The sequence below is a fragment of the Pinus tabuliformis genome, chromosome Q (assembly GCF_031772625.1).
Source record: "Pinus tabuliformis cultivar Carrire ecotype Pingquan chromosome Q, CPIR1, whole genome shotgun sequence".
Lineage (NCBI taxonomy): Eukaryota > Viridiplantae > Streptophyta > Pinopsida > Pinales > Pinaceae > Pinus > Pinus tabuliformis.
This window is the reverse complement of record NC_142296.1, coordinates 224,281,058-224,308,027: the sequence shown is the minus strand read 5'-3', so window position 1 is coordinate 224,308,027 and position 26,970 is coordinate 224,281,058. Positions and strand designations below refer to the sequence as shown.

General features: G+C 40.0%; 1 protein-coding gene across 4 annotated transcripts in view; it reads left to right on the top strand.

The window, feature by feature from the left end:
- Positions 1 to 21,284, top strand: part of LOC149219004 (28 kDa ribonucleoprotein, chloroplastic-like) — a 56,756-nt gene extending 35,472 nt beyond the window's left edge. For 2 of the 4 annotated variants that reach the window (XM_089384219.1, XM_089384220.1), the window contains exon 5: positions 21,088 to 21,284. In XM_089384219.1, coding sequence (XP_089240345.1) covers positions 21,088 to 21,144 — 57 coding nt within the window. In that variant the 3' untranslated portion in view covers positions 21,145 to 21,284. Of the gene's footprint in view, positions 1 to 20,286; positions 20,409 to 20,533; positions 20,573 to 21,087 lie in introns of all 4 variants that reach the window. The other 2 variants (XM_089384218.1, XM_089384217.1) reach the window with 2 other exon arrangements.
- The last annotated feature ends 5,686 nt before the right edge of the window (positions 21,285 to 26,970 follow it).

Here is a 26,970-nt window from a genome sequence, read left to right as displayed (position 1 = left end):
CCCACCAGGGGTTGGGACAATCATGGGTTCTTGAATGATAAAGGAGACTTATCTAGGGCCTCTAGGAACCAGGGTGATGGCCATGGAAGGGGTAGAGCTCATGTAATGGCTTTTGCCCACGTGCTAAATGTTTTTGTCCCGACCATATTTTGCATTTTGTGGTACAATTTCCTGTTGAATGTGGCCAATTATGCTTTTTCTTTCTTTTCAACCGCATCAACCTCCTGGGGCATTGTTACAGGCTCGACCCAAGATGTGGGCAAGGGGAGGGGGTGGCTGACCTTATGTGGATCCAGGAGAGGAATGTGGTCCCGAGTGGGAGAAGTGATGAAAAGGGTTATAATGAGCGGAAGGGGGTGATATATGTTAATTGGGGAGCGGGACCACGCATCCAAAATCAGGGTTTCCCAGGTAACCCAAAGGCCAGTTAAGGGGACAAGAGCACAAACCTAGTCGATTTTTTTGCCGAATCCCCCCATTATTGCATCTAACCTTAGTTTAGTTAAGTGCATTTCATATTAACACACTTTACTTTTCAAGCTATTTTACTTTATTTATATACTTGTCATGACGAAAATGTTTTGAATTGATTATCTCACTTGAGAAAGTAACATATTGTTCATTTTGCAAAGTGAAGTTTTAGCTTGTTTCATGTTACAAGTTATTTTATTTGCCTCTTTACATGCTCTAACATTGTGAATGATTATATTTTGAAAGCAATTTTTCTAACATCTTCTTGTTGATAGGGTTACTTGTGTTTCACTTTGAAACATTTCATTTTAAAGCAAGCGTTATTTATTTTAAAGCAATATTGAAGGCATTGGTCTTATATGGTCATCTTTGATTTATGTGTTGACGGTTATTGAAGTATATTTCATTTCATATTGCTTATCATATTTGCTCATAATGTCAAGTAATCCAAATTAACCTTGACATCTCCTATAAACCTCACATCACCTTTTTAACTTAGCTTTTCTTTTAGGGACCACCCCCCTTAGCTTGCTTAGGAGAGAGTGTAAATGGAGAGAGTTGGGAATATTTGACAACCCCATCTCTCAGTTTTTCCACCAATCACATGTTGTGGGGTTAAGGGCTTTTCTCACTAACTTAGGTGTATGTGACAGGTGACAACAACATGTCTTATATGCAACTTTCCAACTAGTAACACCTACAATGATCCACAAATAGCTAGTGTTAGATGCCTCTCCCCTTTTCTTTGGTTTGTACATTCATTGGTCTATCCTACTCATCCAATGAAGGTGGGTCATCTATTGTGAGGTACGCTAACCATTTTTGCAATGTTCCACCAAGACTCCGGTGCGGGGAGACGCACAGGGGGGACGTGTGGGAGTACCCTCAAATTTTAGGGAAATTTCGGGGGTGCGGGGAGTCGTCGAGGTATATATATATATATAATTCAAGTTCATATTCATTGTTCATTGTTCAATAATGAAAGCATAAAAATATTAAATAGACAATTGAAATTTGAATCATTGATCCATCCTCATCATTCATTTTGATACATACATCATTCATATGACATACTCAAGTGACAAGTCTCATTATTGAATTAATTATTATTCATACATACCATGAGATTCGAAAAACAAAAATAAAAGTCAATAATAAAATATTCAAATACATTGATCGATATCATTCATCATTCAATGGTTCATCATTCTACAATTTACATTGATTTAAAAACTAAATTCATCATTCATCATTCTACACAGCGTCAGGGACAGAGGGTTGACGGCAAAGGACTCAGGAGATCCGAGGATGCTGGGCTGCGGCTGAAACTTGAAAGTCGTGGTCAAAATTTTAAACAACAACGGCTGGAGCAACTGCCAACAACAAGCCTGCAAGGGGACGCAGCACGCTGTCTCGGCTCAGCGTCTCTCAACAGCAATGACTCGGCTCACCGTCCCTCAGCTCAGCGTCTCTCAGCCGCAGCGACTCATCGTTCAAGCAAACAGCGGGCTAGAGCAATGCAAGGCGACTGGCTCAGAGTCTTGGCTCAGCGGCGGTGGCAGGGAGGTTGGCTAGGCATGTTCACTATTCATGCTTTCAACTGTGCGTGGAAATGGTATTTCAGCGCTGCGTGGAAATGCCTCTGCATGGAAATGGAAATGACTTTGGGTTGAAATGAAATGAGCTTTTAACTTTAAGTTTTGCCTTTCATGAATTTTAGGTTTAGGCTTTTAAGTTTTAGTTATTTAGTTTTAATTTTAATTATTTTTTTTAGACTTTTAAGTTTTCGTTATTTAGTTTTAATTTTAGTTTAAAAAAAAAATTAATGGTTTTGATTTTTGAATTTTTTATTTTTAGTTTTTAATTTTTAAGTCTTATTAGACAAATTTAAAGGGGAACGCCCAGGCGCACCCTTTTTGGGGAGTCTAGACTCCCACACTGAAGGGGGACGTCCAAAAGCACCCTTTTTGGGGAGTCTTGGGGAGTCTAGACTCCCACATTGGGGAAACGCACCCCCTTGCATCTCCCCGAGACTCCCCAAAAAGGGTGCGTGGGGAAACGCATTCCCAAGAGACTCCCCGTCCCGGGTGCGTGGGGTGCGAGGGGTGCGTGCACCCGACCCTGGGGGACGCATCGCCGTGGAACACTGCATTTTTGCATTCAAGTGCTCTCATTTAATGAAGGCAGTCTAGTATGGATCATGTGTTGAAATTGGATTATAGACCACTATTGGTTGTATACTTGTTCCCTTATTTCACCTTGGTGGTTATCATTTTCCCCTAGTCCAATGTGACCTTACTTAGGGTCTATCCTTCACTGTCTAGGAGGGGCACAAATGGGAGGTTCTAATAATGATAGTTGTTGTCACTCACTGCATTGTGGGTTTCAATTGGTCAAGGTTGCCCAAGAGCAGTGAAGTTTGGAGCCACTTTCCTAGGCTACAAAAGATCTCAGAGCTTAATTAGACCCTCTCCATTGCCTAGTGCTCGGAAAGAGCTTTCCAACGGTATATAGAAGTCCAAGAATGGACTTCTGGATCAGAAGTTAGAGCATGTTGAAGATCACACTTGGAAAGCCTTGAAAACCAAGAAAATGACTAAGTATGAGGGCAAATATCACATATCTGGGGCCCTGTGGCAATCCCGCAATCCTGCATTATTGGCATACCGGCGGATCAAAGGGCTGCCACTCTAAAAACCTTGCGGGGGCGCGATTATGCGATGTAGTGTAACATCGCCGGGGGAGGCCGAAAAGAGTTAACAAAGGAAATGTGGAACAAAACCAAGGCCGGGCCGCCCCCTTTCTCTCTCCTCCATGTGGCATTAACGATCGGGAAGGGGCAATCCTGCATCCCGCGCCTCGACGACCCTGCAGTCCAGCATTTCGTGCCTCGGTGACCCTGCAGTCCCGCATCCCACGCCTCGGCGACCCTACAGTCCCGCAGTCATAGAAATTCCGCATCCTGCGGGGCCCCCGCAATACTTGATGGGCCATCCTTAAGGAATTGCGGGGGCAGGAGGGAATCGTCGATAAATTTGGGTCTTAGTGTTAAAGCGCCGGAGGGGCCGAAACTCATTAACAAAGGAAATGCCTGCGAAAACAGGGCTGGGCAGGCCTTTTTCTCTCTCCTACAGGGGGCCACGTGGCGACATATGATTGGTCCTCAGAGTTGATAGGGTAGTTGATGTTGTAAATGTCGTGGCAGTACGGAGGACACATGGCAGTACGGATGCTGACGTGGTAGATGACACCTGTCACTAAGTTTCAGCGTTTTTAGGGCTCTTATGGGGCCATTTCCGGGTGACACGTGTCATCACTCATAGGGTGACACGTGGCAACAATGACGTCATCCTGCATATTGGCGATCGCAACTGCTTAGGGGAGACACTTAAGGAAAAGTGCATTTAGCGCTGGGATGCGAGATTCCAAGTAACAAAGAAAAAGGACCCTAGATGCGATATTTCATAGGTCATATTTCATAAGGTTTTCATGTCCGGGATATTGGCCGATGCGATGTAAGGGGCTATTAAAGGCTTTTCAAGATTATAAAGGAAAAGGCCCTCGAGCACTAGTTGAAAGCCTTAACGCTTGAAGGGCTAAGCGCTTGGTTCGAGGCCCCGATCACATGAAGGAAGAAGGACAAAGGGGCTAAAAGCGCAAGGGCGTAAAGAGCAGTCAGGCTCGCCTGTTTCACGATGTTCCTGTGTTAAAAGCCCACGCTCAAAGGTTGTCCTTATTACATCATAATACACAACGCCAGGCTTCTCAAAGCTCTGGTAGTGTCTAGTAGAGTTTTAATGGGCAGATGGGTCGACAACTAAAGACTTAAATGGAGCATGGTGCAACAATGGAGCAGTACACAGGACTCAGGAAGATTAATGGCTCAGCATGGAGCCCCATCCCTCTTCACAGCCAAGGACCGCAAATACGGGCACTTACAGTTGACCCAACCCCTACTCCACAGAGGAAGGCCTTCGAGTAGTAAAAGCGGAAGTGATGGGAGCCAACTGAGTTGCACGAGAGGCCATACAGTGAGCCAACTACAACCTATAACAGAAGCTATTTTCGGGATGGGCACTAAGATAGTTTAATGCTTCTCTTTGACTGATATTTATTTTGATGTCCTCCAATCTGCTTTCCTTCCAAGGAGGCATTTAATTCTGTAATATTTTTGGGCCATAGAGCCATTTACGACTGATACAGCTAGTCGACCCGACAACAGAGACTAGGTCACAGATGTTTCACTGTAATGAATGTTCTTGCTCCCCTCTCCAGATAAATAGGGGAAGGCAAGACTTAGAGAAGGTTAAGAAATTCTATAGAAAACACTACATGCTATTTTAGGCTATATCTCTTTGTAACACAAATTTATCAGAATATCAAGGGAATGGTGGTGATTCCCTCTTCAAGAATTACAATATGTGTTCTCTCTGTTAAAACCCATTTTGTGTTCATATTTCTTCTCGGTATTCATGCAATTATAGTTGTTAGAAATATTTCAGGCTTCCTCATAGATTTATTTGTATTGATATGTGAATGCAAGTGCCTATAATTATATCATAGATTCACTTGTCTCAATACTGTTGATGCATATACTTGTGTGGACTATTGAAATCATATCTTTAAATCTGCAACACAAAATCATAACATTTAGCTCCTCCTTCATCCATTATTTATGCTTGTAACTCAAATAAGTATAGAAATCCTTAATGCCTCAAGCTCTATGTGTTAAGTGTAGAAGTCTTGAAGCCTTATGCTCTATGTGATGGGTTGCTCCTTCTCTTTGTCCTCTCTCATCTGCCTTGCAAAAGCTTATTAAGCTGTAAGCCCTTGAAATACTCGGCCTCCATTATTTTTATGCATATTTATGAGATCTGAACCTGTGAAGAAGTACTAGAAATCCATGTTTTATTTCTTTGGATAAATGAACCAACCCATTTCCTATAAATATATGTATCTATAGCACAGAAGTGATGTCTCTAGTTTCCTGTAAATCATTTGAGACACACAAATCTAGATGTGCCCAGGCACTAGTCTTGTAAGCAATCCAAGGCTGTCTCTGGGAGCTACAACATCTTTTGGCGCCATTTCCGGGGAGCTTATTGAAGGATTTTTTCCCCGGGATACGACAAATTGAGCACCCTTCGTGTAGGTGAGCGAAGTCTGTTCTGATTGCATTCATATCACCTTGGCGACTCCACACCCCCCTCATTATCATTCATAACCCTGGCTTTTAAAAGGCCTCATACTCGCTCAGATACATCCCAGCAGAAAGCCCCATTTGTATTTGACCTTGAAAAATTAATTTCCAAGAAAATCTGGAAAGAGAAAACTCCCCCTGACTGTGCTACCATCTCACCAGCCTTTGAAGTTCCCTCATCTAGTTCTTAGCCTGTTGCTACTCATTATTCAAGACTTACTCCTAAGGCCTTGACATACCCTCTTTCCCCTCCAAACACTGTGGTCTTGACCCCAGTTCCTCAAGCAAATTTTAATCCCCCTCCACTAATCTAGATGGCTCTTCTAGGATTTTTGCTAAATAAGTATGCACCTCTTGATCTACCTCAACCCTTAAGTGTCATGCCCCAAGATTACCTTAAGCTTCTGCCTAGATTCAATGGGGAAGATGACAACACAACACAGAGACACATAGAAACCTTCTGTGCCTTTGCTGAGAACCTGAATGTGGAACAACTGGATGTGGTCATGAGACTTTTTGTACAAAGTCTTGATGGAGAAGCCAGAAAGTGGTTCAAAGGCCTACCAAATGCCTCCATCACTACCTGGGAGGAGTTGGAAAATGCTTTCACCTAGAAATGGGGAGAAAAGAGGAATCATGAGTACCTCCTCACTGAGTTTAATGCCATAAGAAAAAGACCGAAGGAGGATACTTCAGAATTTATCAAAAGATTCAATAAGCAGTACAATAACCTGCCAACTAACATAAAGCCTCCTCCAGCTGCAACTCGTGTGGTTTTCTTGGGAGCCTTTGAGTCCAACGTTGGTTTTACCCTGAGAGAAAGGAAGTCTCTCACTCTGGACCAACTTTAGATCGATGCCCTCGAAGTAGAAGCAAATTTGGCCTCGATAGGGAAGTCAAGGGTAAAGCAAGAACCTATTGAACCCAAAAGAGGGAAAGAAGAGGCATCCTCCTCTGGTCAAGATAGAGAATCATCAGACCCGAAGTGGGATGATCTGGACAAACTCATTAGGAGTTTATCACAAAAGGTTGGAAAGCTTGAAATTGAGAACAAGAACCTCTCTAGATAGAATGCTCAAGTCAACAACCGGGGCTATAACCCGCAATATAGAAGGCCTCCATTGCAACTACTTCCAAGGGAAAGAAAGGAACAACTTGATCAGATCCCTCATCCCTTATACTTGGAAGATGGTCCTGACGAACAATCGTCGGATACACAGGAGATGCAGGGAAATATATATTCTGCTTTTGCCGAAGAAGAACATGAGAATATGGCTCACCAGGAGGCCAGTCATGATAGAGAAGCAGCAACAGATGAGGAAGATATGGATTATTATTGCAAACAGTTTGCAGAGTTCATGCAAACACAACCCCAATGTAAGTATAATCTAAGATCTTCAAAGAAGAGGTCAAGAGAATCAGAACAACAGGAAGAAACCGCTCCCCGAGTTATTCCTCCAGTACCAGACAAAGGGAAAGGCAAGCTAAATCCCGACCTTTCCAAGATGAAAGTCTCTGCAAGTGAGGCAAGCAATAGTGCAGAGGGACACATTGACAAGGAGGCACTTGCTCCGCTGAAAACTGCCAGTGGTAATGAAGAAGGAACAGAGCCCGGAGGTATAGAAAAAGCCCAACCTACATTCAATCTCCAGAAGGAGCTTGAAAAGGTAAAGATTCCTATCCCTGTGATTGAGCTTCTAAAGCAGCCTAATTATAAAGCTGAATCTCTCAATTCATGCATCCCTTTACCTCAGCACCAATCCATGATAGTTTAAACCTCCAAGAGGATAGGCTAATGGTTTTTTTTGGGCCGCATGTAGAAGAACCTGATCCTTCTACTGCACCTTTCTATGTGACTTTGGTGATCCATGATCTTTTATTACACAACTGCATGTTGGACTCCGGAGCCTCACACAACCTCATGCCACTAGCGGTAATGGAACAGTTGGGCTTGGAGATCACCAAACCATACAAGGACCTGTACTCCTACTCCAAGAGAGTCAAGTGCTTAGGGATGATAAAGGACCTGGTCATGAACCTAGCTCAGATCCTAGTGAAGAGTGTGGTAATGGACATAGTGGTGGCCAATATTCCTCCTCGGTTTGGAATGCTCTTATCAAGATCTTGGGGTTCCAAGGTGGGGGGCTCTATCAAGCTAGATCTGACTTATGCCATAATTCCCACTTTTGGAGGCGAGCAAAGGAGGCTATACAAAGAATCCAGGTTTGTGAAAACTGTGACCCCAGCTAAAGGCTCAGAAAACTCCCTAGCTCATGGAAAAGAAAGCAACCTCTCCTGTCTATTCTTAGAAGAAGATGAGGTCATCTTAGAGAAAGCATCAATACACCTAACAAGGCAGTTAGACCACCAACATACAAATGAAAATCAAGTGTGTAAATTATACTTTGACGGATCATCCAAGCCAGAGCTTGAGGCAACCAACAACGTGGCAGAACATGAAGTAGTGTTCCTTGGGCTATAGACAACAAGGAATGTGAATGTCAAATGCTTGGCTGTGCTTGGAGGCTCCAAGTTGATTATTAAGCAGATCAGACGATTTATAGAAGAAGGTAAGGAGCTCAGTAACTTGATTAGAAGGTTCATGGAGGAGATCAAAAGAGTTGAGCATCAATTACCAAGTTGGGAACACATATTAAAGTTTTTATCTGAAGATTTTATGAGGTACATGCTAGTTTTAATTGCTGAATTCCTAGAGAAAAATGGAATGAGGTCCAGTTCTAAAGGAAATGCTTGCGAAAACACGGACGGGCAGGCCTTTTTCTCTCTACTACAGGGGGCCACGTGGCGGCATAAGATTGGTCTTCAGAGTTGACAGGGTAGCTGACATCATAAATGACATGGCAGTACGAAGAATACATGGCAGTACAGATGCTGACGTGATAGATGACAAGTGTCACTCAATTTCAGTGTTTTCAGGGATCTTATGGGGCCATTTTCAGGTGACATGTGTCACCAGTACCACTCACAGGGTGACACGTGGCAACGATGACATCATCCTGCATATCGGCGATCGTAGTTGCCTAGGGGAGAAACTTAAGGAAAAGTGCATTCAGTGCTGGGATGCGGGATTCCGAGTAACAAAGAAAAAGGACCCCAGATGTGATATTTCATAGGTCATATTTCATAAGGTTTTTGCGTCCGGGATATCGGCCGATGTGGTGTAAGGGGCTATCAAAGGCTTTTCAAGATTATAAAGGAAAAGGCCCCCGAGCAGCAGTTGAAAGCCTTAGCGCTCGAAGGGCTAAGTGCTTGGTTCGAGCCCCCGATCACATGAAGGAAGAAGCACAAAGGGGCTGAAAGCGTAAGGGCTTAAAGGGTAGTCGGGCTCGCCTGTTTCACGGTGTTCCTGTGTTAAAATCCCATGCTCAAAGGTCGTCCTTATTACATCATAATACACGACACCAAGCTTTTCAAAGCTCCGGTAGTGTCTAGTAGAGTTTTAATGGGCAGATGGGCCGGCAGCTAAAGACTTAAATGGAGCATGGCACAACAATGGAGCAGTACACGAGACTCAGGAAGATTAATGGCTCAACATGGAGCCCCATCCCTCTACATAGCAAAGGACCGCAAATACAAGCACTTACAATTGACCCAACCCCTACTCCACAGAGGAAGGCCTTCGAGTAGTAAAAGCGGAAGTGATGGGAGCTAACTGAGCAACACGAGAGGCCATACAGTGAGCCAACTACAATCTGTAACAAAAGCTATTACTGGGATGGGCACTAAGACAGTTTAATGCTTCTCTTTGACTGATATTTATTTTGATGTCCTCCAATCTGCTTTCCTTCCAAGGAGGCATTTAATTCTGTAATATTTTTGGGCCACAAAGCCATTTATGACTGATACAGCTAGTCAACCTGACACTTGAGATTAGGCCAGAGATATTTTACTATAATGAATGTTCTTGCTCCCCTCTCTAGATAAATAGGGGAAGGCAAGACTTAGAAAAGGTTAAGAAATTCTATAGAAAACACTACATGCTATTTCAGACTGTATCTCTTTGTAACACAAATTTATCAGAATATCAAGGGAATGGTGGTGATTCCCTCTTCAAGAATTACAGTATGTGTTCTCTTTGTTAAAACCCATTTTGTGTTCATATTTCTTCTCTGTATTCATGCAATTATAGTTGCTAGAAATATTTCAAGCTTCCTCATAGATTTATTTGTATTGATATGTGAATGCAAGTGCCTGTAATTATATCACAGATTCACTTGTCTCAATACTGTTGATGCATATACCTGTGTGGACTATTGAAATCATATCTTTAAATCTGCAACACATGAATCATAGCATTCAACTCCTCCTTCATCCATTATTTCTGCTTGTAACTCAAATAAGTATAGAAATCCTTAATGCCTCAAGCTCTATGTGTTAAGTGTAGAAGTCTTGAAGCCTTATGCTCTATGTGATGGGTTGCTCCTTCTCTTTGTCCTCTCTCATCTGCCCTGCAAAAGCTTATTAAGCTGTAAGCCCTTGAAATACTCGGCCTCCATTATTTTTATGCATATTTATGAGATCTGAACCTGTGAAGAAGTACCGGGAATCCATGTTTTATTTCTTTGGATAAATGAATCAACCCATTTCCTATAAATATATGTATCTATAGCACAGAAGTGACATCTCCAGTTTCCTGTAAATGATTTGAGACACACAAATATAGATGTGCCCAGGCACTGGTCTTGTAAGCAATCCAAGGCTGTCTCCGGGAGCTACAATAGTAGTATTCCATGTTATTCATACTTAACACTTGTCATCATTCCCCTCATTTTGTTATTTCATCTTTTGATTGGCTGTTTCCAATCGCTCGTATTGATTCCTTGTTGATCTTGTCTTATGAGGTGTTGCAAATACTCAAGGTTGATGCAACTGTGAGAAAGGAAAAAGCATTAGCCAAATGTTAAAATGCAAAAGAATGGTAAGGAATGTAAAGCAATCATAAGCCAATTATAGCTTGAGCTCTACTTGCTCTTCTGTAGCCAGTCATCCCCAAGAGTATCCATGCATATCACACCTATCAAAGTAAAATGAACTCTCACAGAACGTCTTGACCCCAATGACATGATAGGTGCCCATCATTAAAGGGGGATTATATCATCATTTACAATCAATCATTGAAACTTGTTAAATAACCATATCAAGAAATAAAAAGGCAAGTATGGGGGCTTGGAAAAACAAAGGCAACAAAAGGTAACCCAAGCAACTAAGTGCTCTCTCTACAAAGGTGCTCATGAATAATGGTTCTACATAACCTAGTATAAGACTATGACACCTTTCATGAAAGAAACTCCAAGCCATGACAGCTATTAGTTGCACCTATCATTTGAAAGGGTTGGCCTAGGAAGCCTTCCTCCCTTTAAGGTTGGAAGCACCTAATAAGGTCATGTGATAACCCTCCCATACCTATAATCATAGGCTAGTAAGGCATTTGAAGATGATACTTATGTAAGCTACTTTGATGGCTTTGACATTGAATATGGTCCACCCTAATTCTGTTATGGTTCTTGCACCCATGATGTTGATCTCACTTTTCCCTCGAGGATTTGTTAGATGATTCTTCTAGGTGTAGCCAGGATTCCTTGAGGGATGATATGATGCTTCTCCAGTGCTTTATAAATGATGTCGAACTACTTTGATGATGATGCAGAGCACTTTGATAGAGGATGTTGGGCACCTTTTAATGAGCGTTGATTTGGCACAACTGATGAGACCCTCACTCAGCCTCAAGGCCTTGTATATTAGTGATGATGGCTTGGATGTTGCAGAGAGATCATGTGCACCTAGGAGATGACATGACACCTCCAGGTTGGCATTGTACCTTCTCGATGGATGTTTCTCTTCCCTTGATGATATTGATGATGATGATGACTTGGAACCCGTTTGGAGAGGATTTTACACCTTATAAAGTTATATCATATTGACATCATGCCCTAGCATGATGGCGACCTCAAAATGATGCATTTTGACGATGACATGGGATTTCTAGAGGACGATGTTGGTCTTGGGAAGGTTTTTCTTTGGTGATGAGGCACCATTTTGATGAGTTGACTTGAATTTTGGGATGGGACAAACCCCTTGGGTCATCCCTTATACCTTTTCATGGAGAGACATGCCTTTTTGAAGATGATGTCATCGTTGGAGGCTTTTATACTCAGTCACACGTGTTGGTTAATTGAGGCTTATTTTTATTTTATCACATCATTTTGGCTATCTTTGGTGGTCGGCTTGATAATCTATCCACCTTGTATCATGGATTATTTAATTTGAGGGGCTCTTAGAGCTAATTAGAGCTAAATCGACTTGGTTTCCCTAGTATAAATAGTGAAGTTGATTTGTCTATTGGATCATTGTCACACTTGAATCATAACTTCTCTTAATTAGTGATTCTTCTCTCTTGTGTGCTATAGAGGCCTAGTTGAGTGAATTCCTTCGGTGGATTTGTGACGTGATATGATCTTTTTTCATGGATGCTTAGGGTGGATCTTGGGTGTTGCATGGTGATGTAAGTTAGCTTATTTGTTTTATCTTGGTATTATGTTCCACACAATTAATGTTCTTGTGTTAAGTTAATTTATTTGGTATTTTCTTCATTGTCCCTTGTTGAGATAAAGCCTTCCTTCAAGCATTTGAGGAATAGAGATAGGTTTTTCTTTCCCTTATTCATCTAGAAAATTGAGAACCTAAATCTCAAACCCTAGGGCAAGTGATTGTTTTTGGTTCTTTCTATTTTTTACCATTAGAAACATCTTTATATTCCATATGAGGAATATACATGTTTCGGTCCTTGAGAGACTAGGCATACTTATCAACAAGGCTTGAAGCCATTACAACAAAGCTCATCATGTCACTTGTGGGAATTGAACTTGGATGGGGAGGATAACAATCATTTTTCCCAACCACCCGTGATAAAACCAATTGACATGGGTAAGTTTGTTTGTTTTCCCTAGTTTGTTTGGATTTAGAATCACTTCAAAGAAACCCTAGACTTGTTTCTATCCTAGACTCAATATGCCCTCGATTGAGAAGACACTAGTTTATCTCACTTGTGGTATTCTTCTAAAAGATAAAAAATGTTTTTATTTTATCTCATGGTAAACTAGAGTTAAATTACAGCCAAATATTATATTTTCAGCTTTTAATGACTTGTTGATGTATGCCCTATTGAAATATGGAACTAGGTTCGGTCTTCATAATGACAATGTAATCGTGAATTTATGTATTTAATGTAAAGAGAAAAATAAATCTATTATAGGTTTCATACTGAAAGGAAATTTATTTTATAGGTCAAGCATCCATTGGGTGCTTCTAGGGCTTGTCATTGGGTCTACAAGTCAATTGAGTCATTGTCATGTATGGAAGACCCTTTTGGGCATGTTACATATTGTAAAGAAAATTTATTTGAGTCAAAATTAGAGCCAATGACCCTCCAAGACCTTGTCATGGTGCTACAACAAGTTGACCTTCAAAAAGAAACAAGTTGGCCTACCTAGAGGGACAAGTCAGCCTATTAGGACACTCAAGAAAGACTATAAATAGGAGCATTAGGCCTCATTCAAAGATCAATTAATGAAAAAAACAAGAAGTTCGATAGAAGGAAGGAAGAGTGACCTAAAGGCAGTGAAGAGAAGGAAGACTTCAAGGAAGGAGAATCCAAATTTTAAAGACTGTTTTTAAGGCTGAAACTCCTCACATGTGCGAGAATTTTGGGTATCTTCTTGTGCAGCAGAAACAGAATTGCAGTAGCAGAAATTGCAGTCATAAATTGCAGGTCCGAAGTTGAGGTCGAAGAAGAGAGTTGCAAAGCTAATTTGACTTGGGTTGACTTTGCTAGAAGAAGTTTTTCAAAGAAGAAGTTTGACTTGGTCTTGGAGGGGTATTGGTCAAGAGTCATAGGTCTTGGAATCCGTCAATTGAAATTCTATAAAAAGAGGAGTTCTTGTGGGTTTCCCTCTCAAGAAGAGAGGTTTTGGCCTTGGCTGATAGCCTATATCTTGTGTCCTCTTGTCTCATTGTTATTTATTGTTTGGTAGCTGTTTGATGATAATAACACTAATTATAATCAAGTGAAAGGAGAAGCTAATCAAGTTAAGTAAAAATACATCACAAGCAGTTATCAAAAAAAGAGAAATCAGCTAATCTAGGTGCCCCCAGATTTCTCAACATGCCCTAGGGTTAGAGATTGTTTAAAAGTGCATTAGAAAATCAAAATTGATTTTTTTCATACATTTTCAGCCATTTTCTAGGGATGACGTCAGGGTTTTACTTGCTGCTATATACTTTGTTAACCATCAAAATTCGTTGTAACTTTGTTTTTAGTTTACTTCGTAATATAGCCTTCATTTTTCATAGTTTAATCACTATTTTCACGGCTAAATTTACTGCTGTTATAAACTAGTGTTTTGCTGCATTTTGCTGGTATAAAACCCTAGTATATAACAGCCTTGAGTATTTTCTTGGTTTGGTTTGTTTGGGAAACCTATTTGAGACTCTTTAGACCAACTCTAGCCTTTAGACTGACCCATAGCTCCCCTGAACCCAAATCTGGGATTTACTCCTTCATCTACCTAAAACCCTAACTTGCTATACTTTTATCCAGTGGAATTATGTTGTAGGATCCTTTGGGGCACTTAGCTTAAGGTCCTTTGGTTACTTGATCCATAAACCCTACTATGAAAGCCTCCCTTGTGTTAAATTGTGTCATTTACCAAAGAGAGGGGAGTAGTTGCTAAGGTGATAGTGGTGACACTCATGTGTCACACGTTGTCTAGATCACCTAATGAGACTTTGCACTAGGTGCTATATTTTTCTGTAACAGTGCCTACTCATCGTTAAAGTCGGGATAAATACAACAGGTGGCCTCCATGTCAGATTCACCTTAATGAAGCTAACAAATTCCTTGAAAGATATATCTCCTTTGGATATGTGCAAGATGGTCAATGGTTGTTATAACAACCTCCAAAAGTGGATCTAATATGGATTTCCTTGAAACATGTGGAACAAATTGGCCAGGGACTTGAATGCCCTTCTTAATAACTTTGTCTTTAAAACAACAAACTTCCCTAGATAAGGGAACTCTTATCCTCCTAAGTGCCATTATCTTAGTATCATGCTAAAGATGCTGGCACAAGGTTCCTCATCTGCGGAGTGCTCCCCTAGGCAACCACGTGATAACTTGTCTCTGAACATATCAAAATATTAACTTCCAACTTTCAACTAATGCATATAAGAGCATTAGGTCCACAATCTGATGCAAGGATCAGTATGAAATGCCACTAATTTTCCACAGAAGGTTGCTTTACAGGCTGTATTTATAGCCACACCAATCTGGAAAATTTCTTACAGAAAGTTCTCTTTTCCTCCAGATTTTTTTGGATGATGAAAACAGTCCAACGACCTATAACCATTACCTCTGCCGTAGCTGATCAAATGATGAAGATGCCTTTCGGCTGCCCTCAAAAGCAGTGCTTAATGTGAAGGGCATTCTCCCCATTGATTATGTCAGCCCTCTGTAATACAGTTCCTCCACAAACTGATACAATTCACTGTCAGAACTAGTGAATGATGCATTGATTCCATTTAGTAAACCCACGTCCTTGGAAAGGTTAAAAGCCTTTTGAAATTCTGTTAATGTCAAGGATAGATTATCCTTTACTCAGCCCAGTGAACAAATACTTCCAAATCTTCTTATTAATGAGATCTGCTTTCACTTATTCAGACTACGGTTAAAAATCTATGGCATGTCAGGCCTTTGATTGGGATCAGAAGGGTAAAGTTGTTAGCAGTGACATCATATTACAACCACATCAAGGAATTTTGCAGCCATCCAACCCAATGCTAGGACAAACATGGTGATAATTTCAACAGCAGGTTGTTCTCTTCAGTCCCAATGTCCTACTTTTGATGCGTTTGTCAGGCATTAACAGAATTATTGTTTTGTGATCTCCTTGAATCTGTGAGCAGACTGAAGAACTGTAGCAGCTCCTTGCACGAATTTGGCTTGAGATTGTATTTTGATCTTCTCCTTCCAGCCTTGTCACAATTCTTAGGCTTAAGAATACTGTGAAATGCATCATTCAAGTTAAATAAGTTTTTAGATAACTTGCTGAAAAAACAGGAATCTTCGCGTTCAACCAAGTTGATTTCCTTGCCTCTTCTCCTTAGTAGCCCAGAATGGTGAAAGTGGTCACCAATGTAATGGAATCACACCTTTATATTGTGGCAAAAACATGTTAAAATGTTAACCCCTTCATGCTAGGTACTGTCTGAATAATCCAGATTTGGCCCAAGGAAGATTTAGGCATGAAAACAGGCCTCAAAGAGTATTGACAGCTGGTTGTTTAAAGTGTTAGGACAGGGCTGAAATAAGTGTATTTATAGATCTACAATGGTTTGCTTATTGGCACCTAAAACAAGCCCGGAATATCTTCTCTTCGATACTTTGCTGAGGTGTAGCGACTGTAGGCAACAAACAAGATTGCCTGTTTTAATTGTGAGGCATGATGACTATAGCAAACATTTCTAATAACAGCAGCCTCACACAAGATGCATGATATCCAACTTGATCCTTGACCAAAAATTTACTTTCATATCCGCATTACTGGAAGTAATACCTTAAAATACCTATGCATTTTGAGGGGCAACAGGGTGCGCGTTGATTGCTTTAGGGCTAAGTTACTGGATCCGGCACTGGGGGGTCCAGGATCCACGAATCCGATTCAGATCCGGATCCCCTTGGATCTGTCCTAGAAACGGTGATGTGGCGGATCTTTATTTGCTGGAAATAGATCCCATGTTCAGGAAATGGATCTCGTGTTCAGGAAATGGATCTCGTGTTGAAATACAACCATGCCACAGATTTCAATTTAATTGCAATGCGTTTTTTAGTTTTAGGTTTTGTTTGGTGCTTAATTCGATGAAGTGGTCCCTGTTTTCATTATTATTTCAGACAGCAACAAAGCAACAGACAACGATTCGCCAGACATCCGAAAGCAACACGACCTCAATCAGATTTGTCGATGTCCATGAATTCGTCAACAATTTTAATTTTAAAATGTTTCCGTTAATTTTTTTAAAATCTCCATCCCCTATTCCACTAAAGTTCAAACCTAGAACCACTATACACTATGGGCTACAGTCTCTAAGGCTATTTTACCTTACATCGACCTTGCGACCAAGTAATGAGTGAAGAAATCCATCGTCAATAGAATGGCACCTATGCAAAGTGTTTTTGGACAACTCCTTCCTCAGATAGCCAAGCTCGCGGGCGACAAAACAAAAGAACGCGGGCGACAAAACAAAAGGACTCCAACCAGCAAGTGGAGTGCATAAGCACAGAACAAGCCCCATGTATTGAATGAATAATGCATTTTTTTCAAAACCCTTCCCCCTATATTTATTAATTAGAGTGATGCCTCAGATTCCATGTGTTCATTAGTAGATGGAGAGTGAGACTATCATGCATAATATCACATATCCCCCAATAAGTCCTGCATGGTAGGAAATAAAAGTATATCTAAATCAATCATTTCTCTTGTCGATCTGAGCGTGAAGCTTCGAGTATTTCAATTTGAATCAATCTCGCCTCTCATAGGTGCGACTGAATGAAGGATGCCAGTGAAATGTTGGAAGTCAATAATTGACGACCATGACAAGACGTTGTCTGTTTCGACTTTGGAAATGGTTTCCACCCCTGCCTTTGTCTTTGCCTACAGACACCTATTCACAATGTTGGCAGCAAAGTATTTACAAAACCCACTTAGGCCAAATTGATAGCCAAGCCACTATTATCAATTATGCCCTGAAAATAGAACTTTGGAAATGTTGTATGTTTTTAATTAAATTAATTTTTATGTATTTTAATTTTTAATTTATATGTATTTTAATTTTGTGTATTCATAATAGTTTGAATTTTGGATTTTCTCATATATGCAGTCACACACTATAGCCTACAACCTATAGAAATGGAACCATCACAATGGAGTGAAGGGGAAAACATTAAAATAGACCCAAAATCTCCTTTATTGCAGAATGTGGAGATTATTGGAAAAAATCCCGGAGTTGGTTCATATAAATGGAAGTGCAATGAATACCATGATATCAAAAATGCCTCATATACCAGAGTGAAGGCCCATCTGACTGGACAAACTAACATAGGGGTGCAAGTATGAACTGAGCCAAAAGATGCATATGGCAAACATGGCCAAGGTTTGAGTCTTGGAAAAATTAAATTCTACTCATCTTTGCAAGATGCTGCTGATAGGAAGCTTGCTAAGTGAAAACACCTTATACAGAGCTCTACAACTAAGCCTCCATTGCCATCCAGACCTGCTGCCATAACTAATAAAAGACCCACTCTAGGCCCTCTTGAAGTTGCGTTCAGTAATCAGGGTAGAGGCACAACCAATGAACATGTAGCTTGTTGCATCTATGCAAATGGGCTAACATTCAATTTGGTGCGTTCCCCTTATTGGCAACAAATGATAAAAGTGGTTAATGAAGTGCCAAAATGGTACAAAAGCTTTGGATATGAAAAGGTTTGCACTACTTTGTTGGCATCAGAGGGACAATCCGTGGATAGACAACTATAGTCAGTTCAGGATACATGGGAAGAAACAGGGGTGTACATCATATCTGATGGATGGAGAGACCAAAGAAATTGCCCGTTAATTGATGTTATTCAATAGCCCCCAAGGGGCAATGTTTTTGAAGATTGTTGATTGCGGTGGAATAAAGAAAGATGCATCTTTCATATCCACAATTTTTATTGATGCTATAGAAAGTGCGGGGCCACATAATGTTGTCCAAGTCATTACAGACAATGCACAGGTTTGTAGAGTAGCAGGTTTGATTGTGGAGTGTCAATATGATCACATCTTTTGGACTCCATGTGCAGTACATTCATTGAACCTTATGCTTGCCATGATTGGTGAGATTGAATGGATTAATGAAATATATGTAGCAGTGAAAGAAATCCAAATGTTCATAACCAATCATTCAATGTCCCAAGCGATATATTGAGGTTTGCAAAGTTGGAGCTATTGAAGATACTCTTTTTTAATCAATATTATTTGTATTGGAAATTCTTAATTTTAATTACAAATTTATATATGATTTCTCATTTGAGATTTGACTTTCTAAAACTTGTATGTTGCTGAAACCCATTTTGCTTCCCACTCTCTTGTCATAAAGAGACTTGTGGAGGTGAGACAAGCATTACAAGTAATGGTCATTGACCCTCTTTGGGAATCATGGAGGATTTCCACTTTTGATAGAGGGCAAAAAGTCAATTCCATCATTCTTGATGATGCATGGTGGGACAAGGTCCAATACCTTCTAAGATTTACTGAACCAATTCCGACTTTGATCAGGACATTTGACACAGATATACCTTGCTTGGGGGAAGTTTATGAAAACATTGATAGTATGTTGGAGAGAATAAGGAAAATTATCAAGCCAAGCGAAAATGACTCTTTTGAAACATTTTATTATGAAGTGAAGGACATAGTTACCAAAATGTTGGAACAAAATGACCACACCATTATACCTTTTGGCCTATGCATTGCACCCCACATATTATCATTCCAATTTTGTCTTTACCTGGTAGAACAACGCCAAAGAAGGATTCTAAAGTGGCACAAGGATATAAGACAACAATGAGGAAAATGTATAGAGATGTGGGAGTTGCAATGGAAGTACAATATAGAATTTGGAGAATTTGTACAATCTACTGGTAGCTTTTCAGATCCAGTAGCTATGGATGATCGATGACATCTTGATCCTATTACGTGGTGAGGTTTCCATGGTGGGATTAACATTCATCTTTCGAATCTAGCCACCAGGTTGTTATCACAGTTTGCTAGTTCTCATTAGTTGAGAGGAATTGGAGTACATACTACGTATGACTTCATCCATTCAGTGAAGTGAAACAAGCTGGTAGCGGCAAAGGCTGAGCATCTTGTGTATGTTCATTCCAACCTTCGTCTTCTATCACATGCTGAACCAAAGTATAAAAAGGGTCCAAGCAAGACATGGGATGTGGAGCCTGAGAACTTTGACCTGAACATGACACTGAATGCCATGGCTTACCTCAACCTACTTGAGGATATTTTTCCACCACCATTCCAACCTTCTGATGCAACTTCCTACATTCCAGGACTCCCATCATCTATTCATGATGTAGAGTTGCAATATGTAGGAGAAGAGAATGTAGATCCATTTGAGGATATGTAGTTAAAGCTACTGCACGTTATCATATTAGTAGAGTGATCTTGGATGAGACACTCATTTTTGTGCTTACTATTAGTTTTATAATTTATGATATTATCCTTTTTGTATGAGGGAGGATGCATTATTTCAATGTTTCAGTCTTCATATATATAATATATCTAATGATTTCAGTTCTAAATGTTGTGATTTATAAATAGATTTGATTTTTGAACTCTAAAAGTGTTTTTTAAATTTAAAAAAATATTATTATTAGAATAATATAATAATATTATTATATTATTATATATTATTATCTTTATGGTAACTTGGCTTTAGGGGTTGTGTTGGCCTAATGTATTACACTGGGATATTTACTTAATTCTTTGCAGGAATTTGTGGCAAGTGATGTTGAAGAGAATATTGCAAACCCTTCAACCATAAAGGAATATTGCATGACTGAGACAGTCAAGACCACCTTCATCGAAAGTCCATACATAATACAAAGTAATATGTAGGTAATCGCTTATAGTCAGTGAATAATTCAACAAACATAGAAATATGCTGGATATAATAGTCCTTTATGCTCATAAAGCAGGAAGATCTAGTGCCCTTCAATTTGTTAATTTCTCTTCACAGGCTGAAGTTGAGGCAGCAATTTCTGCTTTGGATGAGAAGGTAATTTCCATACTGCCACATTGTAAATTGTTTTGCCTCATATGGCCACTTGATCTCATGGACAGTTTAATAAAAGCTATATATGTATATCTATCTACTCATGAATAAATGGGCAATTTCTTTGCTTTAATCATGATAAGAAAAGAAATGCAAGCCCATTGTTGATAAACATGACAGTTTTGCATTTAAGATTGGTCAATGTCCAGATCTAATAGGAACACGGAAATAATTGCATGAAGGAGAAGGGAGAATAAAAATGAAGTTTTCAGTACCCTTCTCAAAAAGCATCTGAGAATTCTATGATAGACATTGTAACTGACATTTTCCCTCACCATTAGTTGGTTATTGCTTTCCACTGCTTCTCGTAGATCATTATACTGTGTCTTGTCATCTATGTAATGTAGCAATGCTTTTCTTTAGTTTCTGCCTACCCTTAAAAGTTTATGCAGTTCAGTTTCTAATACTTTATGTAAGTATATAGTTTGTATTTTGAGTTGAGCTCTTTTATTTTGTAGGAATTTTATGAAAGAATACTAGTAGTGAAAGATGCAAAGGTGAAGAGCCAAGTATGATCTTTTGCGAAAAGTTGAGGAAATGAGGATGTTCCATCATGGATGCGATCTTTATAGAGGCTGTAATTAAGCAGGACATGTACAAGATGGTATATTGCTCGGTTATTGTTTGTGACTGCAGTCTCTTCCTCAGGACTTTATCAAGCATGAGCAAAAGTATGGTCTGGTGAAAATCTACCTTTGCATTCCCTTTTCGCTGGTTACAGGAGTAGTACAGGAGCAAAATTTGATGGGTGTAAAGGTAAAATATTTTGTGTGGCTCTTTGCATACACACATCAGAGCTCTTGCAAGTTTGTGCATCGTCATTACAGTTTGTGCCTCCTATAAACTGTATTATATGTGCAAACCTTTCTTTTGCCAAGTAAGTTGTCATTAGTTGACTAATTTAATTTCTTGAATAGCATTGCTACAACACATTTGAGGCCAATGACTGTTCTTTTATCCGAATGGGATGTCGTACAAGAACTAAAACATTTAAATTATAAAGGTGGAGTCTTCTGAATACAAGTCTTTGTACTGGATGCTTCTTTTATCAAAGTTGGTTTGAATTTTCCTGGAGCTGGGATGTTATTGTCCCATTGAAATATCTTCTGAGTAGCAATTGCAATGAGGCAGGTTATATGTTTCAATTTTGAGTGGTTCAGAACTTTGTTGCTTTGTTTACTGAAGAAGTACAAACCTATATTAGATAGAGAATTGTGGCATTTATTACTACGTGATTGTAGTTCCAGTACTAATAAAATTTGTTGCCATGCAAACCATAACATAATCGGTTATATGTGAAAAACATAAAAAAGAGCCTTATGATTGAAATTTAGTAATCATCATGTCTGAGAACCTTACTCCACCATTTATGACCAGGGTGTACAAAGTTCTGTGCGATTTTCTTTTGCTACACTGGTCAATGCCAGGGATATTCATGTAAAATCACAGGTTATTTCAGTGGTAGACATAAATAGCGCCTTTGGAAGCATACTTTGCATCTCCTTCCACTGCAAAGAGGATATTAGACAGGAATATTCCCACAAAATCAAAAGTTAGTTCAGTAATTGACAGAAATGGCACCTTTAGTTAACATGATTTTACATGTCCTTTCTTTCGGAAGATTCTAATGTTTGAATGATCCTCTTCCCAGCCATACACCTCTCCCAGCAGTGTTGATCAGGATTCTGCTCTACAACTTTAGATCCACAAGAAAATTGCAGCTAAAGCACACGAGAAAGGCGACATTCCTAAAAGACAAATTTCTTATATTCAAGCTGAAATGTCTCAAATGATATAAATATTTTAATTTTCCTTATACCAGCAACCTGGGTAATTATTTCCTAGCAGATTCCTTGCTGTAAAATTTAATTATTATGCACATCTACTAAATGAAAAGCACTGTTGAGATTTTAACACAAACAAAAGATAACAACGGAAACAAATCAATACACTAATCTCATACACATGCACACATAGATTTCTGCCCTTCAAAATAGTTGTTCCTTTAATAATACTCTACAGCATACAATGATTCTCTTCTTATGATATTGGCCCTCTGAAGAAAAATACAAATACAACAAAACCTGGAAATCTAGCTGATTGAACCCTTTGCAGATCTGTCCTTGATCTTGTTTGGTTGATCTGGATTCTTCTCCCTTAGCCGCCCCTTTTACTCTTCCTTCAACTTTGCGCACTTGAATGAAAGTCCTTCATCCAATCACTTAGATCTCATTATGTCACCGTGTCTTGAGCTCAAAGATATGTCTTCTCTCTTAGCCTAGCCTTCTTTTTATAAGTTTGAGTTATTGATCGAATCTACAACCCTAATCTCCAAAGTGGTTGATGGTTAAGATTAGATCTCGACATCACTTGCAATGGTTGAGATTCATCTAATTCACCAATGCAAATATCCTTTGCATTTCATCAGATTAACTCACTTTAGCTTATTAATAATTAAAGTAATTGCTAAGGTTAAAGACCAATTAAGTGATGTCTGGATGTCTACACACTTAGAACTTTGGAAAAGTACTTCCCTGAGCTACAAACATCAAAACTCTTTCTTACCCAGGAAGGTATTTTCAGATTTTAGATTTCTGCGGTTGTTAGCTCGTTCCAATTGATTTTTTGGATCCATCGCATTCATGTTGATTTGGAGATTGATGTTTCGAACCCACAACTATGGTTCATCTTCATGAAAATCATATTTATTAATACATCCTTGAAAATCACATTTATTAATACATATTAATTTAATAATTTTATTAATAACATAATCACTCAATTTATATCATTTTCATAAAATTCTTTCTTAATAATTTTCATTGTTGGTCCATTTCTAAAAATCATGAAAATTCAACTGTTTTATGTTTACTAGGGTTTGATCGGTTTTCCTCATTCCTTTGGCCATTGAAATCAATAAAAATCCAAATAACGTCAATAGAGATGAAGGAAGGATCATAAGTGAAAATTGGATCCTGTTAACTTTAGGTATGTTCTATGCTTAGAGCAATTCACTTCAATTTTTCATATTAACCAAATGTCAATATTCAGATTAGTAATCACATCAGCATGATAGTAAAGAGCAGATAGAACATACACATAAACAGTAGAAGACAAGCCAAGACAAGAGGACACAAGATGTGGCACCAATTAGGGACAAACCCCAATGCAGGGAAACCCTTGATCAAGTCTTCTTATATTCTTCAATAGTTCAGCAGAGAGATAGAGATAGTACAAATATACAAAACTGATCTTTTTATGACAACATCAGTAAATCTATCATTATGCTAATGATGACTGTTCAAAGATGCGGCCCTGAATTCTCATGATAATCTTCAACCAATCACTAAGAGTGTTGAAGTAAATCCTTTGAGGAGATCATCAAACTAATGCAACATTCCTCTGATTGCTAGTTGCTCTTGCAATTATGGTTAGGGCACAATAGGCAACAATTAACCTTCCACGCTGTTAGCAAACTAGCTGTCCTAAGGACTCCTACAAGTTGCTCATCAAGCTGTCTCAACACATACAAGATACACTTGAGAATGTGTGCATTAGCTCATTGTTTTAGGGTAATTAGGCTGCTACAATTCTGCATTGGTTAGGGCAACCAACCACAGTCCCTAACAACCCTTAAACTAACCCATAATTGCTTCCTTTTACTGTGGTTGTCCTCCATTAGGGTGCTGCCGTCCACACTACTCTTTAAACGCAGTTTCAAGCTCAACGCACAAACCTGTCACCCCAAAAATGGTTGCGACATTCTCTTAATAGAACTGTTCACCCTTCAAAAAGGCTCTAAGATAGTCCTCTCACCTTCGGCCTTCAAGATCAAGACTGCGACCCTCAAGACAACACCTCGGCCTGCCCAAAACAACGTTCCATTCCTCGTCGTCCTGTCCTTTGCTTGCTGTGCGTATTAGGGTCTATTTGCTGCAGAATTAGGGCCTCCCTCTGGCTATGGTTTAGAGCCTCTTTAGCTGCGGATAAGAGCCTCTTAGATCTGCAGTTAGGTCTTCTTTTGTTGTTTCCTTAGCTGTGTCTTTAGGGCTCTTCTAGAATTGTGGCTAAGGCTTCTTTAGGACTGCGTATTAGGGTCTCCTCAATTGCTGCGGATCTAGCCTTACCCTTGCATGGATAGAAGCCTTCCTTTGTTGCGGATTAGGCATTCCATTTAGCTGTGTACGATGCCTCCTTTACTGCGGCCAGATCTCCTTCAACTGCGGCTAGGTGTCTCTCCCTTCAACTGCGACTAAGTGACCTTAGTTCACTGTGTCTAGGGCTCTCTTAGAAGACCCTTTCCACTATGTCCTCCTTGAGAGAGGTCAACCCAAACGAATGGAAAGGAGAGATCAAGAGAGATGAGTGTATGTCAAATGACTTGAGACCTCTTCTATTTATAATGCAACGTTGAGGTTGTGCTGGGGTAATTTGGTTGCTGGCCGACCTTGACAAATTGTCAAATAATACAAATAAATTCATATCTCCATAAATACATGTTGGAATCGGATGATCTTTTGATCAATCCTACACTTCTCAGAAAGAGGAATCTAAGAAAAATATCAGCTGCCATAAATAAGATGACCCACATGGAGTTTGGCCCTAGTTTTCCAATTTTAACACTCCCTCTCAACTAGGGAGAACTCCATCTGCTAATCCATATGCTGGTCTGTACTATCTCTGCCATCAATGCAGTGCCCTGCATTTCTCTGCTTTGTTGAACTACGAAGAAGAAGTGATCGAGAATGTATCTTACCATTCTCTACTGACCCGAATTCAGTCCCAAATAGAAAGTGTCTCATACCACTCTTATTGATCCGAAATCAGTTCCAAATAAAGAGAGTATCTCATAACACTCTTACTGATCCGAAAAACAAAGAGAGTGTCTCATACCACTCTTACTGACCCGAAGTCAGTTCCAATTGATCCTAGATCAATACTATCCTAACATAGGGAGTACGGTAGTACATGATGCGTCCATCGGTAGTACTATGGTCCCTATTCTCATTTCCCTACTCATTGGCCATATGAGAGGTACTTCCCATGAGTCCCAGACTGCATGGGTAGGATGTCTTAGCAGGAGAAGGATGAACCACTCATCCTACCTACATGTCGCCATGGGGTATCCTGGGGAAGGCTGGACCACTCACCCTGTACACAACAAATCACTAGGGGAAGGCTGAAGCACTCACCCTATGATTGTGTCTCAGCAGGAGAAGGATGAAACACTCATCCTACCTACATAGCAAACCACCAGGGGAAGGCTGAACCACTCACCCTATGGTTGCTCATCGCTCCAAGAAAGTAGCTGGTGCCTCCTAGAGCTCCCAGAGCTCGAAATCCATATCATACAGGGCCCTCAGGAGAGGGTCTCTCCACAACTCCTAATTGTTTTCGAAAAGTCAAGAATTTGACCTTTCCCAGGGGCTTCATCAGAATATAGGTGACCTGCTCATCAATCCCAATGTGATGTAGCCTTATTGCTCCTCATTGTACCATATCCCATATAAAGTGGTACCTGATGTCTATGTGTTAGGAGCGATCATGAAATACGAGATTATTTGATAATCAGATCCCACTCTGGTTGTCCCAGAGGGTCACGGTGGTATCCAACACGTGTCCAAACAACTCACTGAAGAGCTTCCCCAACCAAACAACTTCACACGAGGCCATACTCGCAACTATGTAACCGGCCTCCGCGATGCTCAAAGCAACCGACTTCTGCTTCATGCTCATCCAGGATATCGAAGCAGAACCCAAAGAGAAACAACACTGAAAAGTGCTTTTTGCGGTTCACCATACTCACTGCCCAATCAGTGTTGGAATAACCATCCAGCCTTACAACTCCAGCAATGTATCTTAGTCCATGAGTGATTGTGCCTCGAAGATATCTCAGAAGATTCTTGGCACCAATCCAATGCGAGCGATGAGGCTTAACCATATATTGGCTCAACATACTAACTGCAAAACATATATCTAGACGCGAGTTCACCAAGAACATCAATGCTCCTATGAGTTGACAAAACTCAGAGGCATTTCCCAATTCAGGACCGGCAACGCTACCACATAACTTCTTAGTTAAGCTCCATCAGGGTAGTCACCGACTTGCACTTCACCATTCCAAATTCGGAATCCAACTCCCTCTTACATTTGTAAATGTGAGGCTCTGTACCTGTCAGAAAGAGGTCGTCCATATAATGCACCAGTATGAGAGGTCTATCATCTACAACCTTAAGGCAAAGGTTTGGATCGACTTCACTCCTAGTGAATCTCAGCTTCATCAGATAGTTGTCAATCCTCTCATACCTAGCCCGGGGTGCTTGCTTTAAATCATAGAGAGC